We start from the raw sequence: 16,492 nt of genomic DNA on the forward strand, positions 1-16,492 counted from the left end.
CGTGCCCTGCCGGCCCCAGGAGGGTGGTCGCATGAAGGACGTGGGACGCAGCTCCGGCGGCTCCGGGGCCAGGGGGCTAGGAGCTGTCGGGGGCTTCGGGGCTGGGGGCTGCAGCCCTCCGCTTCAGGGGGATGATGCAGATGCTGTTTTTGGCTTCTTTGACTCTCCACCACCGGCCGAGCCTATAGATGAGAGAGATGGGGGTCACCCTCGGCCGGGCCGCAGCGGAGAGGGGGCTGCCCCTGGGCAGTGGCAGGGAGTGGGGACGGTACCGGTGCTCCTGTCCAAGGCCGGCCACCAGGAAGTCGCCGCCTGCGGAGAACTTGAGGCTGTTGACAAAACCCACCTGGAGGGGACAGGGCAGGGTGAGGGGCTCCCGCAGTCTCCTCCTGCCGCCCAGGGAGGGGAGCCCCCACCAAGAGACGCCCCCAGCCCAGCTCCAGCATCCCCAACCTCCCCATCCGTACCAAGGGGATGTCGCAGAGGGGCTCCAGCTTCCGAAATCCCTCACCACACTTCCAGAGCTTCACGCTGGCACTGTGGGAGCCTGGGGCAGAGAGAGGAGACTCCTGCTATGCATCCTGACCCAGGGAAGGGAGCAGGACAGCCCCCCCAAACCCCTGCTCCAAAGCGGCTGCCACACACCTGTAGCCAGGAGGTCACTGTTGCGCAGAGCGGCCACTGCGGAGATCCAGTACGGCTGCTGCAGGCCCTGGGAGTCCTGCATGCCGTGCGCCTGCCGGGCCAGCGCCAGTGGCTTCTTCTTCGTCAGCCCCCACAGGGCTACGGACCTGCCAGGGCGGGGAGGGGTGAGGGGGCTGCGGGGGGCACCGCCTGCCCACCCCGGGCACCAGCCAGCCCCGCGCTCACCCGTCATCAGCGCCCGACACCATGTGCTCCTCGTTGATCAGCTGGATACAGTCGATGGAGCCCCTACGGAGAGAACAGGCAACTACCAGCAGTTCCGAGCGTGCTTTGGGATTCCATTTAGGAAGCAAGGGCTCACCAGGGCGTCAGTGTCCCCAGAGCGCCAGCAGGCTCCTGGTGACACTTGGCACCCTCACACCGCTGCCCCAGCTGGACCCGCCTGCCCGCAGGCCCCTCTCCCGCCCCAGACCTACTGGTGCCCGTAAAACACAAGCTGTGACTCCTCGGGGATCTTCCAGAGCCGCACGGTGCCGTCCCGTCCCCCCGCCGTCACACAGCAGTCCCGGCTCAGGCTGTCCAGCCCTGTGATGACGTCCTGGTGCCCGAAACTGGAGGGAGAGGTGGCAAAGAGCTGCGGCGGGCACGGCCCTCCGCCACAGCGCCTGCCCCCGGCGAGGGGGGTCAGCGGGGTGTCCCCTCCCACGTCTTACAGGGTCTCCATGTATGCATTCTCCGCCACGTTCCAGACCTTGACGCAGCGGTCACGGGAGGCGCTGTACAGCTGGTACGTGTCTTTCCGGAAGGACAGGCCCTGCGGATGGACAGACAGATGTCCGTCTGGGGGGGCAGCGGTGAGGGGCACCAGGGAGGATGGCGCTGCCTGGCCCCACAGGCGTCACAGCTGATGCCCCTGACTCACCGAGACGGCATTGCGGTGCCCGGTGAAGATGTGCAGGCGCTTGCAGCTGGCTGCATCCCAGATCACGATCATCTTGTTCCTGTCTCCCGTAGCCTGGCAGAACACAGGGGATACCCGAGACCTACTCCTCGGGGACCTGCGGCCCGTGCCAGCCTCTGCTCCCACCCCATGTGCTTTGGGGGGTCCCAGGGACCCATTCTTGACTCCGGTGGAGGCAGGGGCTGCTTTAACCCAGCAAAGTATACCTGGGCATGAGATACGGCTCCCCAGGACCCCGGGAGGAGATGCACTCCCCACCACCACCTCTCCGCCCCACATGGCAGCGCCAGCATCCCTCTCCCGTACCAGGTACTTGCCATCCGATGAGATGGCCATGCAGAGGACATGCGACGCGTGCCCCATGTGCCGCTCCCCAGTGCCCTTCTTCCCCCCAGGCACAACGCAGAGCCTCTTCCCGCTCTCCACCTCCCCTACGGGAAAGGCACCACCGTCACCCCCTGGGAGCCTCCCACCGCTCCGGAAAGCATCAGTGAGCCTCCCACAGAGCCCAAAACGATGCATGTGCACATCCCCAGAGGGGCCAGGGGCCAAGCCACCTCCACAGGCACCCACGGTCCTGCTGCTGCAGGGTCCCCGCAGGGTTCAGGCTGGGGGAACAGCCCGTCGTGGCCCCAGGGGAACACTTGCATTTGATGAGGGAGCCGTCCTTGGAAGCAGAAAAGATGAACCTGTCATCCGGAGAGATGACCAGGCAGGTGATGGGCAGCTGGTGCGCCCGCAGCATGCGGATGCTGGCTGGATCCAGAGGCTGCACCTGCAGGGAGAGCGGGATGTGAGCTGGGCTGCCCCCGTCCCTTCCCCAGGCTTGGGAGCACCCGAGCACAGCACCCTTCCTTCTCCAGGGCGCCAGCAGCCGGCACGCCGGGCGGGAGAAGGGCTGTGGTCCCATAGCTGGCATGGCAAGTCGGGGTACCAGCTGTGGCCATGCCTGAGTGTCCCCAAAGCCGGCACTTACAGTCCGGCAGCCCCCCAGCACTGGGCACTTACGTCTTTGGCGATGAGGCGCTGCAGCCGGCCCTTCGGCTCGAGCTGGGGAAGAAGCAGGAGGCTCAGCAGAGGCAGCCCCAGCCCCGCGGGAGGGGGACAGAGCCCACCGGCGCCACCGGGACCAAGGGGACGCGCCCCGCTCCCTGCTCACCACGTCCTCCTTCAGCCGGTCACCGATGAGATCTGCGGGCGTCTCTTCCTCCTCTGCCGCCGCCCGCTCCTCCTCTGCGGTGGACACGGGGCATGAGGGCCAGGCTCAGCACCGGGGGCTGCCCGCCTCTCTGCCCCGCCGGGGCACCGGCGCCAGGGGCCAGGTGGGGCTCACCGTACTGGCGGAGCTGCTCCAGGTACAGCTTGGCCATGCGCAGCTTCTTCTCCTGCGGCATCTCCTCTACCTCCTCCTCCGCCGCCGCCCCAACAACGGGCTGCGGGGACAGGCGTGAGCACCGCCACCGGCACCCCCACCGGTACCGCCATCCCCCCCGGCGCAGCCCTTACCTCTCCGGCTTGGAGTCGCTGGACACCTCCTCGCCGCCACCCGCGGCCTCCCCTCGGCGCCCGGGACCTGCGGGAAGGGGACAGGCGCGGCAACACCCGCCGGAGCGACCCCGCCGGGGCAGTGCCTCTCGCCCCCCTCCCTCTCCCCGGCCCGGCCCTCACCGCCGCCCACGGCCGCCGCTGCCCCGGCACCCCCCACTCACCGAGACGGTGTGGCGGTGATGGCGTACCCAAATCATCATCAGCTTGTTCTGCCCCTCAGGGCCTCTGGTCCCATCGCACGTCCTTTGGGGGGTCCCAGGGACCCGTCCTTGGCTGTGCCGCGGCCGTGGCTCTGCCTGGGGCGGGTGCCGGGGGGCCTGTCCCGGCGATGCTCTCAAGAGCTAAAATCTGCTCTTGTGCTGAAACTTCATTTTGCGCTGCCCTTCCTGCTGGGGACGCCGCTGGAGCCAGAGCATCGGTGGCTTTGTAGCTCCCGGGCTCGGCCACATCAGCCCAAGGCAGCGCAGGCTCCTCCGATGGTGGGAGGCAGAAAAAGTGATTTACCCCAGTGTGGCCCGGGGGAGGGAAGGCTTCAGCTTCAACTTCGGCTTCGGCTTCGGCTTCGGCTCTGGCTTGGGCTTCTCCTCCCCTCTGTTTCGCCGCCCAGCAGAGAAGCTGGTGCTTTGTGGCAAAGACGAAGCGCGTGGACAGGTCTTGCCCTGGACCGCTGGAAGGAGCGGCTGTCCTGCTGCTCTCCGGAGGATGCCGGCTCCTCGGGGGCTGAGGGCTCTTCTTTCCTGTTAGACGCTGGAAGAGCAGATACCCCGGCCTGCAGAGCGTCCTAGGGCTGGGGCTGCTGCTTTGTCTCTGCCCAAGCAGAGTCCTCGCTGGGGGCCGAGTGCCACCTCATCCACGCCCTCGGCAGCTGTAAGCTCAGCTGTTGTAGGTTAAACCCCGACTTCAGCCTTCCGCATTGCAGGATGAGGTCCGTCTGAGTCGCCAGGGAGGAGGCCATGGGGCTGGCATCTTTCTTTGCGCCCTGAAGGACTGCAGGCGCAAAGCAGCAGAGGTGAGGTGACAGCCCTCTGTCCCCTCCAGGCAGGGCACGTTGCAGCCCGTGATTCACAGGGCCAGGAGGGAGCCAGGGGGCAAGTGGCTCGGCTGGAGGCTGCTGGTCAGGAATAGCCCCCTCCAGAAACAGCCCCCCTCCCCACAGACCCGCTGGGAGCAGAGTCCCCCTCGCCCAGGGTGGGGGAGCTCCGTGCTGGGGTCCTGCCTCCTCCCCGCTGCCCTCACTCACCCTCTCTGATGTACGCCATCTCCTCACGCATATCCGCCTGCCGTCCCATGAGCCCTGGGGGGACGCAGCGTGTTGGGGACCCTGCTGCCTGTCAGGAACCCCGCTTGCCCATCGGGGACCCCGCCACCCAGCCCGCCTGGCTGCACAGCTCCCCGGGGAGGGCTGACCCCGGGGTGCAGCATCGGGGAGAGGATGGATGGGCCTGTTTCCAGCCCCACCTGCGCAGGCAGGGGTGAGAGGGGGTGAAGGGGTGCCCCACAGGTTCTGCCCCGGGACACGGGGACCCTGAGAGAGGAAGGGACCCCGGAGCTCATGGCTCACCGATGAACCTGACAGCCTCCTGCCGCAGGGGCTCCTGCGGGCTCCGCAGGTAAGGCTGGCTCTGGCGCAGGTAGTCCTTGGCCTTCCTCCTCTTCCTGGCCAGCTGGAGAGAGGAGAAGGGCGCAGGCTTGGCATAGAGCTGCCCCCCAGTTGGCCCGTCCCCCCACCCAGGGCTACCCTCCTTCCCCCCAGCACCACATTCCCAGCTTCCTGCCATGTGGCATCGGGGTTCAGAGGGAGCAGAGGGCTCCCCAGGGATGCTGGGGTGCCATCCTGGTGGCAGGGTCCCCTTTGGGGACCTTTGGGGACCCCAGGGGAGAGGACAGCAGGGAGCAGAGCCTGCTCCGGGAGGCTCCGTGCTGCTAGAGGGGCACAGCCCTCTGTCCCCCGCACTGGGCATGGGGCAGGGTTCGTCCAGGTCGGATCCCGGGGGCACTGGGGCTGCGCTTACCAGGCACTCGCTCATCCTCCATGCCTGCGCGATCTCGGCCAGCTGCGCCAGCTGCCTCCACTTCAGGAACTGGCCAGCGCTGCGGAGGGCTTCAAGGGAGGCCTGGTGAGCAGCAGAGAGATGCCACCACCGCCAGTCGGGTCACAGGACCCTGTGTCCCCCCTCTTGGCAGGGCTCAGAGCCTATCCCTGCCCATGCAGGAAAGACACAGCAGCGGGGGACTGATGCTGCCACCAGGTTCAGCACCCCAGGGTGCTGAAGATAAGTGCAGCCACCCTCTCTGGCTGGAAGCCTGTTGGGGCTTCAAGCTTTTGGCCCCAGGATGCTGCGGAGCCATAACCCAGTCTCTGAGGCTGCAGGGACCGATGCCAGGGGCTGTGTGGAGGGAGCTGGGTGGGAAAGGGACCCACCTCCCCATCCATCCAGGTAGCAGGAGGTAAAAGACAGCAGTGGGCAGGGAGGTGGGCCCTGCCTGGTCCTAGGCACTCAGCAAGCTAAACCTCATGGTGACACACATTTGAAGGGTCCAGTGCCCTGCCCAAAGGACCGGTCAGGTTGGGATCCCACCTTAGCCACACTCTTGTCCTGGTCGTGCAGGTGAAAGAGCAGCGGCAGTACGCTGTCCCACACCTCCTTCTTCATCCTCTTCTTTTCGGCACCCACCACGAGCCCCATCGTGGTTTGGAAGAGACGGATGGAGAGCTCCCGCACGGTGCCTGACTCCTGGGGGAGGAGGGGAGGAGGACCTCAGCCCCAAGCCCATGGCGTGCAAGGGGCTGACATGGAGATGGATGTCCCCAAACCAGTGGCAGGCAACCCCGTTCCAAAAGGGAGCGAGCTGCGGCATGCAGAAGGTCTGCTCAGGGGGGCTGGGGTCCCCGGGGCTGGGGTCCGGAGAGGGAGACCCTGCGGAGGGCTGGGGGATGCTGCCAGGGCAGGGTGCGCATTGGTGGGGCTCAGCACACCTGCTGCCCTCCTGCCACCACCGTCCCCACCGCGGCAGGGAGGCCGAGCCGGGGTGAGTCCATGCCAGGGGCTTGGGACGCAGCACGGAGTGACCGAGGGCAGCGATGGGGTCTGGGGGCTGTGGGGCCAAGCGTCCCCCTGCAGAGCACGGGGCTGCAGTGGGAGGCGTGAAGGGAGGTGTCGGGTGAAGGGGGCATGGAGCTGTCCCCCAGCCTTACGTTGTTGAAGAGTGGCTGGAGCTTGCCAGCTAGTGCCAGGGCGGTGAGGCTGGGCATCTTCCCCTCCAGCAGCTGGAGCACGTTGCTGAGCACGGACAGGGCCAGGGCGCTGGCATCGCTGTCAGCATCCTGCAGCTGCTCCATGATGTGCGGCAGCAGGACAAGGGTTCTCTTTGCCTGTGTGAGACATGCCACCTCCTTTTTGTAAAGCAGCGACCAATCGCAGGGGTGAAAACCCTCTCCGCCAACACTGGCCTCCCCGCTGGCTTCTCAGCAGGCAGCGTGGGTTACGAGGGCAAGGTCCCAGCAGACAGGGCTTACTGGCATGGCCATGGCAAGACCAGGGCGCAGAGGGGGAGGACAGGCAGCGCTGGCTCCTTGCCAGCCCTCGGCTGCCTCCTTCTCCACCAGACCCCTTGGGCAGGCTGGTGGGCGACCAGCACTGCCTGCAAAGCTGCCCAAGCTGCCAGCAGCCCCCACCACAGCCACTGCGTTTCACCCTGGGGCTCAGCACCCCCCGCTCAGGCTCTGCAGACCCCACGCTCAGGCTGGTCGCTCTGCTGCCAGCATCCCTGCCCGGACATGCTGGCAGAGGGAGCCCGGTCCCCTTGGCACTGCTGCCTCTCTCCTTGCACGGCACAGCCATGGGGCAGAGGGCCAGGGAGGCAGGACAGCTGGCTGCAGCCGGCACAGCTCCCGATGCCCAGAAAAGCCTAAGCTGCCGCATTACCCACTGCTCCAGCCTGGGCTGCTCTCCCGGCTGTCCCCTACTCACCGTGTCGGGCCTCTCGGTGAGCCTGAGGATGCCCCTGAGCACCAGGCTGGGCATCCCCAAGCATTGGCTCCGCAGATACATGGGGAAGATTTCCAGGGCACGGTCCAGCTCTTCACCGAGGTCGGTGCAGCCCAGCATCTGAAACACGTGCAGCGGAAGCTGGTGTGGTGCTGGCTCCAACCATCAGCTCAGGGCAAGGAGGCTGGGGCAAGACCAAACCCGGACGGAGGCGGCGGGGATTGCGGAGAGCCCCCGTGCCCCACACCACACCGCCCTGGTTGCTCGCCTGCTCCTCCATGGTACCAGCCGGAGCCCACCCACCGCCCCAGCTCCCCCCCCAGCGGTGGGCATGGGCGAGCCGAGCGTTGGAGGCAGTTTGGAGCAGTGCCACCTCGAGGCTCACCTCGACGAGGAAGACCATGGCGATCATCTCCCAGGTGGGGTCCTCCACACTGAGGAGCTCTGCCAGATGGCAGAAGATGGTGGAGCGCAGGGGTCTTGGGGTCTTCATCATCTCCCTGGCAGGGGGAAGGAGGCACGGTCAGGCCTGAGCCAGGCAGGCACATCTCTTTGGGGTTTGCACCAGTCTGGACATCACCACTCTGCAGCACTTTGAGCAACAGGGACCCTGCTGCCATCAGCCCCAAGGGTGGGGGTGGCATGGGGTGCCCAGTCCCCGAGGAGCAGGGAGAAGGGGCTCTCACCTGGCCACAATCCGCACTCCCATGAGGTGGGTCTGGGCGCTGAGCAGGGTGTCCCAGCCACCCTGCGCCTCAATGGCCAGCACCTGGCTCTCAAAGCCCATGCTGCAGAGCAGCATTCTCATGGACTGCACCGCAGACCTGCTCAAGAAGAAATGCTCAGCTCCCACTGGGAGCCCTGGCTTGGCTCCAGGTGGCTGGCAAGGATGAGAGGGCAGGGATGCAGCACCTGATGGGAGTGAGCAGATCCTGTTGGTGCTCCTTCCAGAAGATGTGCACCTCCTGCAGCGTCAGCTCTGTGGTGAACGACACTTGGAAAAGCAGCACCAGGAAAAACTGGGGGAAAATCGCCTCTACCTGCTGCAGGCAGGTGGGCTGCAGGAGGATCTCGCCTATCGTCCTGGCTGCCTGCAGAAGACACCCAAACACCAAGATGTCCCTGCGCCCCTGGGGAGGTCAAGGCTTGGGGTGGGCAGGGAAGGGGAGCAGCGGCCCCGCACAGCTGAGAGCAGCCCCGGAGGTCAGCAACTCACAGCCAGGGAGCAGATGCGCGGGTGATCCTTAGGGGAGGTGGAGGTCTTGCGCAGCGACTGGTTCATCAGCATGCTGAGCAGCTCCTGCAGCACCTTCTTTGCAGCCTGGGGCTCGGACAGCATCGTCTTCCACATGGCCATGGCGACACTGCGGGAAACCAGGGCTCTGTCAGCGGGGACACCCCGGAGGATGGCCGGGCTGAAGTCCCTCAGGAGGGTCTTGGGGCCCCCCTCCCAGTGTGAGAGGAGCCCCAAAGAATGGTGGGCCCCGTACGGGGTGCACGTTGGGGAGCACTGCAGCAGGCTGGCCACCACTTCGCTGGGATGTTTGCCCATCAGCACCAGCAGGGCCCTGTCCAAGCTGTTGAGGGCTACCAGCGCCTTGATGGAGGGCAGGCTTCTGTAGATGGCCCACATGACGTTCAGCACCTGGAGGGCAGACATGGGTGGGAGTGGGGATGTCAGCAGGGCAAGCGTGGCCGTTTACCCAGCTCCCACTGGGAGGTGCTTCCGTTCCCGTTGCAGTACGCCGGCTTGAGACAGCATCAGTGCTGGCCAGGCGCAGAGCCGGGGGAGGAAAGGTCCCCCGCTGGGCTGGAGCATCGGCCATGCCACCCACGGGCTCCTCACCTGCCCTGCCTGGAAGGCAGGGTCTGCCACAAGGATGTCCACCATATGGGCAGCCACACTGATGCTGTAGATGCTTGGGTCTCTGAAGCTCTCGATGGCCATGAGGATGATGTCTGCCTGGTCGGAGGGTCGGAGGTATTTCGTGAACATCTGTGAGATGAAGGAGAGGAGGGAAGATTTGTCACCCGGAGCGTCACCCAGAGCATCTCAGCTGTGGAGTGAGAGTGAGACGCAGAGTCAGGGTGCGCTGGGGAGGAGACCGACAGTGGGGGTCAGGGTCCCGTGGGGAACTGGAGCTCGCTGGGGGCCTTTGCCTAGCCCCTGCTCAGAAACAGCACGAGCTCCCATCATCCCCATGCATTGGGTATCCCTTCACTCATGCCGACCCCCCTGGTCAGGGGCTGAAGGCACTTCTTACCAAGAAGATTTCGCTGGCACAGCCGTTTTGTGAAAGCTGCCAGGGCTGCTTCACTTGCCAGGCCTCCTGCAGCTGCCCTGTGTCATGCAGCCAGGGCCACCTGCCTGGGGAGGAGCAAAACCAGGGTTCTCAGAGCGAGGGTGCAGAGCTGGAGGTGCAGTCTGAGAGCATCGGGCTGAAAAGTCACTGGCAAAGAAAGAGGGCACCCAGACAGGTCTGGGGAGCAGAAACCAGGGAGGGTCCAGGGCTAGTGTGAGCAGGGGTGAGGGGAAATGGCTTTTCGGGCAGGCGGGTTGGATCAAGCTTTCTCTTGCCAAGGAGAGCGGCCCCTGGCTGCCCATGCCTCGGGGCACCCAGCCCGACACAGCTTCTCTTACTTCTCTGCTGCAGGACGAAGGTGTGCAGGTGATAGAGAGCTTCTGCAGCCTCGTGGCGGGTCCCCTGGTCCTTGCAGGTGCAGCAGAGGGTGAGGTGCCCCACCAGCTTCCCCAGCATCGCAAACCGATGTGTCTTGGAGCACTGATGTCTGACTGTGGCTTGTGCAAAGCAGGGGCAGAGCTGGGGGAAGAGAGGCAGCATGGGCACAAGGTGAGCCCCAGCTGCTCCCAGAGCAGCCAGGCAGCAGCCCAGAGCAGGGCAGCGCTGCCAGACGCAGGTTCCTGCCTGTGCCCGTGGCAGCCCTGCTCTGCCCTGGGAGAGAGCATGGACAGGACAGGGGCAGGGCAAAGACTCCTGCTCCTGACCTCCTGCTGACTGGGTGCCCAGCTTCCCCGGGAGGTGCTGGGGCTCAGGGCCACAGGGATGGGGGACTGGGGCTGCCCAGGCCAGGAGCTCCGTACCTGCAGCAGGGGGCAGGTGGTGATGAACTCGGCTAGCCTGGCAATCCGTGCCATGGCCCTCTCCTGCACTGCTGCCAGCTGGGAGTTGGTGAAGGACAGCAGGAGCTGGGAGGAGAAAAGCTGCTGATGTGCCAGGGAGGTGGCATGGCACAGCCCAGCCCAGCCAGGCTTGCGCCGGGGCAGTGCCCAGGATGGGGCACGTGTCCTTCTTGCCCCTCGCGGCAACTTGCTGCGGCCAGGCAGGTCGCCGCATCGCACTCCTGCTGCTGCGTCTGCTGCTTTCCACTCACTCCCACCTAAAAAAGTGCCTGCGCCCCCCACCCGAGGACCCCAAGGCTTTGGGATGACCACCTGCCTGGGGACCTGCAGTGCGGGCTCTGGGATATGGCCTGTGGTGAAGCTGGAAGGGGAAAGCCCCAGGGCTGGGCTCCCCTTGCCAGGCAGGCAGGCAGGTCCATCTGGGAGGGAGTGTTGGGCAGGATGGGCAGTGGGCAAGGCTGCAGGGGTGAGGCGGGCTGGGGCAGGAGGAGAAGGGTCTCTGGCAGCAGCCAGGAGGCAGCGGGCTGGGTGGGGGCACGGCAGGGAAGGAGGGATGTTCCCTGCCCCCCTCCTTGCACCAGGCACTGGGCAGGGGGCACTGCTCAACCCGGGGGTCACTGCCCATGGCGACCCTGTGCCAAGGCCCGACCTGCAAGATCTTCTGCAGCTCCAGGATGCCGAGAGGGCCGGCGCTGCGTACCAGTGCCTGCAGCATGCTGTCCATCGCAGCCAGGGTCTGTGAGGCGGACAGAGTCTTGGGGGCAGCCCTGGAAGCCTCGGGGTGGGGGTGGGGGGTGTCTGTGGCCCTGCGGTGCCCAGGAAGGGGCCTCGGGGTGGGGGAGGTCCCTGTGTTTCACCCTGTGGCGTACCTGGGAGTAGAGGAAAGCCGTGGGTCCCTGGCTGTCCTGCGGAGGCAGGTGGAAGATGCTGCAGAAGCAGATTTGGAGGAGGCTGCTGCTCTTCTCCTGCAGAAGCAGCCCCGCTTGGCTGTGGGGACAGAGAATTGCTCTTCAGATCCAGCAAGGAGGAAGCAGACCCCGGGGTTGGAGACCTGGGCTGATCCCCACACTGCAGGGGACATCTCAACCCCCCCATGACGCTGACACTCGCCTTTAGGGGGAAAACCCTGTGGCACCCCCTGCCCTGCTGTCTGCCTCCCTCGTGGACCCAGGGCTGGGGAAGCCCCCGACCTGGGATTGCCCAGCACCGGGAAGGCCAAGCTGGGGGCTGGGGCAGCTACCTCATGGAGCTGATGGCCAGCATGGCTTGCTGCCGCACCGCAGTGTCCAGGTGGTCAGCGGGCTCCTCTTGCAGCAGCACCTGTGGAGCACAGCAGGGTGGGACGGATCGGGATGGGCAGTCTCCCTTGGCCAGCAAGAGCCTGCGGGGCTGGCAGAGCCCAGGTGCCCCCATCTTGGCACCCCCTCCCCACCCAGCACCCAGCGGTCCCAAGCCCTGTGGTGGGAAGGGCTGTGCCCATTACAGAGCCACAGGCTGGCCGAGAGACCTGCAAATGTCATCGGGTCCAAGCCTGGGCTCCAGCCGGGCCACCCAGGTGGCGTTGGAGCATCTACAAGGACGGAGACCCGGAGCAGTGCTCATCCACACCCCGCTGCCTGGCCGAGCCCTCTCCTGCCCCCAGGGCCATGCCACTGCACACTGCCCCTGCCTCAGCCTGGCTGGCAGCCCCTCACCTCAATGGTCTCCGCCACCTCCAGCTGGCAGAAGTAAAGCATGTCCCACATGGTGGAGTCCACTCTGGTAGTGCTGCAGATGGTGTGGACGGAGGCCAGAAACTGCAGCTTCTGGTCCTCTTGCTGCCAGCCGGGGAGGGGACAGATGGACAGACAGTGTCAGGGGGGAGAGAGAGAGCTGCGGGGAGGCCAGCACAGCCCCCAGCACCTTGTGAGCACGGGATGGGGTCAGAAAGATCGGCCAGGAGACAGGGGCGCCGCCTCGTAGAACTGGCCAAGGTTACCTTTGGTCTGCTCCGGAGGAAGGCTCGGATGATGCCCAGGGTATACGCTTCCTCCCTGGGCAGAGCCAAGGCAGAGTGGCATGAATCTGGCAGAGAGAGAGCAGGCAGGGCTGGGGGGCAGGCAGGGGGGAACACTCGAGCCCTCTGCCCAGCTCCCGGTGATGTCACCAGCCCTGGCTCAAGGCTGGGATGCTGGTGTCCCCTGTGTGCCCCAGGGGCAAAGGTGCGATGCTGGAGGGCAGCACGGGGAGGGGGCCCTGGCTTGCCCAGGTGAGGGACACGCTGGCACTGCGGGGCAGGGAGAGTCCCTGTCCCGGGATGCCATGAGAGGGCTGGCTCCCTGGCCACTGTGCCGTGGGAGCCCCGATGCCAGCCTGCCTGGGGGATGGGAGCCTGGGACAGGGCAGAGCAGGGTGGGCAGCCCCCTGCCTGCAGCGCCCACACACTCACCTGCCTGCAGCGGCTCAAGCTTACACATCTCACTGGGCTTTGGCCTGGAGCTGGGAGCTGGGGCAGCTCTGTCCTCCTCGGCCCGCCTAGGGTGGTCGGGGGGTCTCCCCGCCATCCTGCGGAAGGAAGGGAGGGAGGCAAGGGGTGAGAAGGACCCTGCGCCCCCTGGGGCTGCCCTGCCGGGGCAGTGGCGCAGAGGTGGCCGTGCTTGGGGGGCTCCTTGCTCCCACCCTGACCCAACACCGACACTGTAGGGGCAGGGCTGGGTGACACAGGGTGTCACAAAGGGCCCCAACGTCACCCCCCCCAGGGGGGCACCCCCGAAGTGCCCCCGTTCCCCCCCTCCGCAGGAGCCCTCCTTGCCCCAAGGGGACGGGACTGACTCCCTCTTCCTCCTCCTCCTCCTCCTGCTGTGGGGCTGGCGTTCATCTCTGCCGGAGGCATCCCCCTTGTGGCAGGGACCCCTCTGTCCCCGTCCCCTCGCTCCCGGGGCCTGCTGCCACCCCCACCTGCGGCCGGGCTGAGCGGGGGCGCAGCCCCCAGCCCCTCAGGCACACCGAGGCTTTTCCTTCTTCCACACGAGGCCCGGGACGAGGCCCGCGGGGGTCGCTCCTCTCTCCCCAAAGCCGCGGGCACACAGGCAAGCCCGACGCCCTCCCGCAACTGCTGGGGATGTCGCGGTCCCCCGGTTACGGTTGCCATGGTGCGTGGCAGGGTTCCACCAGCCCCCGGTTGGCCGCGGGGGGGGCGGGGGGAGGGCAGAACCCCCCCCCGCTCCCCTCGCCGGGGCCCACGGCCCCAGCCCGGCCGTACGAGGGCAAGCGGGGTCCCGGCCCCGGGCGCTGAGGGGCGGCGGTGCCCCGAGGTCGGGACGGGCGGGACGGGGCCGGGGGGAGAGGGAAGGGGAAAAGGGGAAGGGGAGAGGGGTGCGGTGATGGGTCAGTGCTGGGGTCAATGGTGGGGTCAGTGGTAAGTCAGTGATGGGTCAGTTTTGGGGTCAATGATGGGATCAGTGATGGGATCAAAGATGGGTCAATTTTGCGGTTCGTGATGGGTCAGTGATGGCTCAGTTTTGGGGTCAGTGATGGGGTCGATGGGGTCAGTGATGGGCCCAATGGGTCAGTTTTGGGGTCAGTGATGGGTCAGTTTTGGAGTCAATGATGGGGTCATTGATGGCTCAGTTATGGGGTCAGTGATGGGATCAAAGATGGGTCAGTTTTGGGATCAGTGATGGGGTCAGTGATGGCTCAGTTTTGGGGTCCGTGATGGGGTCAGTGATGGGGTGGGTGCTGTGTGTTTGGGAGGTGCAGCCATGGGGTGGGGGCAGTGATCAGCTGGGTGCTGCTGTTCAGGTAGCTCTGTCCTCCTCCTCCCAGGCCCGCCTAGGGTGGTCGGGGGGTCTCCCCGCCATCCTGCGGAAGGAAGGGAGGGAGGCAAGGGGTGAGAAGGACCCTGCGCCCCCTGGGGCTGCCCTGCCGGGGCGGTGGGGCAGAGGTGGCCGTGCTTGGGAGGCTCCTCGCTCCCCCCCTGTCCGGGAGCTGCTGGCAGCTGCCCAGAGAGCCAACGTGTCCTTCATGTGGGTGGCCAGTGATGGGTGGGGAGCCCTGGAGAGCGTGGTGGCTGGCAGTGAAGCAGTGGCGGAGGGAGCAATCACCATCGAGCTGGCAGCCTACCCCATTAAGGAGTTTGCTGCCTACTTCCGTAACCTCAACCCCTACAATAACAGCCGAAATCCCTGCTTTCGGGACTTTTGGGAGCAGAAGTTCAAGTGCAGCTTCCACACGCAGGACTGTAGCCGGTACTCCCTCAAGACAGGCAAGTTTGAGCCAGAGTCCAAGATCACGTTTGTGGTCAATGCGGTCTATGCCATGGCCCGCTCTCTCCACAACATGCACCAGGCGCTGTGCCCCAACGCCACCAAGCTCTGCGACGCCATGAAAGCCGTCAATGGCAAGAGGTTCTACAAGGACTTTATGCTCAATGTTAATTTTGATGGTGAGTCCAGAGATGGAGACAAGGGTTGGCTGCCTAACTGGAAAGGGATGGGTGGAGGGACGGGGAGGAGGAAGGAGACCCGTATTTGACCCAAAGCCCTCCGGTTCCTCCAGCCTGCCCACACCTGGGGACCCGTGTGCTATGGGCTGTGGTTGTCCCAAGATGCCAACAGCTCACCATCACCCTTGGGAGGCAATCTAGGCCTTCTGTCCCCAGTGTGGAGAAGCTGGTGACCAACTCCATCCTGCTAGAGCTGGGTGGGACCGGCCCCACAGGGGCCCCTCCGGGAACGTCAGGCCTTGGAGACCTCACTTGGAAGCGCCATGATTTATTCACATTTCAGGGATTAAAGTGGAGGGAGAACCTTGATCAGGGACCTACATAGTTGGGGATGAATTAGAAGTGTGGCTGTGCTCTGTGACTTGGGCTGAGCCCAGCTACCCAGGTGTCACTGAGAGCCATGGAGGCTGAAAAATCCCGCTCTGTCCCTGCAGAGCTGGCTGGGGCTGCCGAGCATTTAGGCATGTGGGGAGATGATAGTTCTCAACCATTGCTTTCCTGCTCCTAATGTGTGCATAGGCAGCAATTATGAGAGTGAAGGCAGGGAACAGGTTGGACATTTGCCTGTGACCATGGTGGGATGTGACCCTTTGAAGGGGCCCTGCCTCCACGCCGGGAGCGAGCACTCTCCTGCCCCATGGCAGTCACCATCTCCCTTTCTTCTCCCTCCAGCTCCGTTCAGGCCAGCAGGCACCAAGAGTGTCGTTCGATTTGACCGCTACGGTGATGGCATCGGGCGCTACAACATCTTCAGCTATCACCACATGGACGGGCGGTATCGGTATCAGAAGGTGGGCTACTGGGCTGAGGGGCTCATCCTCAACAGCAGCCTCATCCCCTGGGCTGAGACCTCCATCCCCGTGTCCCAGTGCAGCGACCCCTGCAAGAAGAATGAGAGAAAGAGCATGCAGCCCGGAGACATATGCTGCTGGATCTGCATCCCCTGCCAGCCCTACGAGTACTTGCTGGATGAGTTCACCTGCGTGGACTGCGGTCTCGGTTACTGGCCCAATGAGACACTGAATGGCTGCTACGAGTTGCCCCAAGAGTGTATCCGCTGGAAAGACGCCTGGGCCATTGGTCCCGTCACTATCTCTTGCCTGGGTTTTATCTCCACCCTCTTTGTTTCTGGAGTCTTCGTGAAGAACAATGATGACACCCCCATTGTGAAGGCCTCAGGCCGGGAGCTCTGCTACATTCTCCTGACCGGGGTCCTCACGTGCTACAGCATGACCTTCATCTTCATCGCAAAGCCTTCCACCGAGGTGTGCACGCTCCGGCGTCTGGGGCTGGGCACGTCCTTCGCCGTCTGCTATTCGGCCCTCTTGACCAAGACGAATCGCATCGCCAGGATCTTCAGCGGGGTGAAGGAGGGGGTCCAGCGCCCCCGGTTCATAAGCCCCACGTCACAGGTGGTCATCTGCATGGCCCTTATCTCTTGCCAGCTGATCATCGTCATCATCTGGCTGCTGGTGGAGACCCCTGGCACAGGCAAGGAGACGGAGCCTGACAAGAGGTACATCATCACCCTCAAGTGCAACAACTGCGATTCCAACATGCTCGTTTCGCTCACCTACAATGTCCTCTTGATGGTCCTCTGCACGGTCTATGCCTTCAAGACACGGAAATGCCCCGAAAACTCTAAAAGGGCTTGATCGGAGCGGTCCTGGTGACTTGGGCCCCGCAGGGTTTGTGGCTAGGAGATGCGTGGGCCTGGGCAAGGG

At 65.1% G+C, this 16,492-nt stretch overlaps 2 protein-coding genes across 2 annotated transcripts; one reads left to right on the plus strand and one right to left on the minus strand.

The window, feature by feature from the left end:
- Positions 1-4: 4 nt before the first annotated feature.
- On the minus strand, positions 5-12,030 carry LOC309594867 (U3 small nucleolar RNA-interacting protein 2-like; the record flags this gene model as incomplete). The annotated part of the gene is made up of 21 exons (XM_082321267.1): positions 5-182; positions 273-346; positions 468-547; positions 646-791; positions 871-969; positions 1,122-1,256; positions 1,359-1,459; positions 1,568-1,660; positions 1,913-2,037; positions 2,249-2,381; positions 2,615-2,656; positions 2,766-2,839; positions 2,940-3,039; positions 3,659-3,891; positions 4,716-4,818; positions 7,126-7,263; positions 7,529-7,587; positions 8,692-8,788; positions 8,990-9,139; positions 10,247-10,324; positions 11,980-12,030. The coding sequence occupies 21 exons, from the start codon at positions 12,028-12,030 to the stop codon at positions 77-79; spliced, it is 2,217 nt and encodes a 738-aa protein (XP_082177393.1). The 3' UTR covers positions 5-76.
- Positions 12,031-13,667: 1,637 nt separating this feature from the next.
- On the plus strand, positions 13,668-16,423 carry LOC309594868 (metabotropic glutamate receptor 2-like; the record flags this gene model as incomplete). Its single annotated transcript, XM_082321268.1, has 3 exons — positions 13,668-13,682; positions 14,252-14,708; positions 15,441-16,423. The coding sequence occupies 3 exons, from the start codon at positions 13,668-13,670 to the stop codon at positions 16,421-16,423; spliced, it is 1,455 nt and encodes a 484-aa protein (XP_082177394.1).
- Positions 16,424-16,492: the final 69 nt, after the last annotated feature.

The sequence above is a fragment of the Platalea leucorodia genome, assembly GCF_965183815.1.
Source record: "Platalea leucorodia genome assembly, chromosome: 9".
Lineage (NCBI taxonomy): Eukaryota > Metazoa > Chordata > Aves > Pelecaniformes > Threskiornithidae > Platalea > Platalea leucorodia.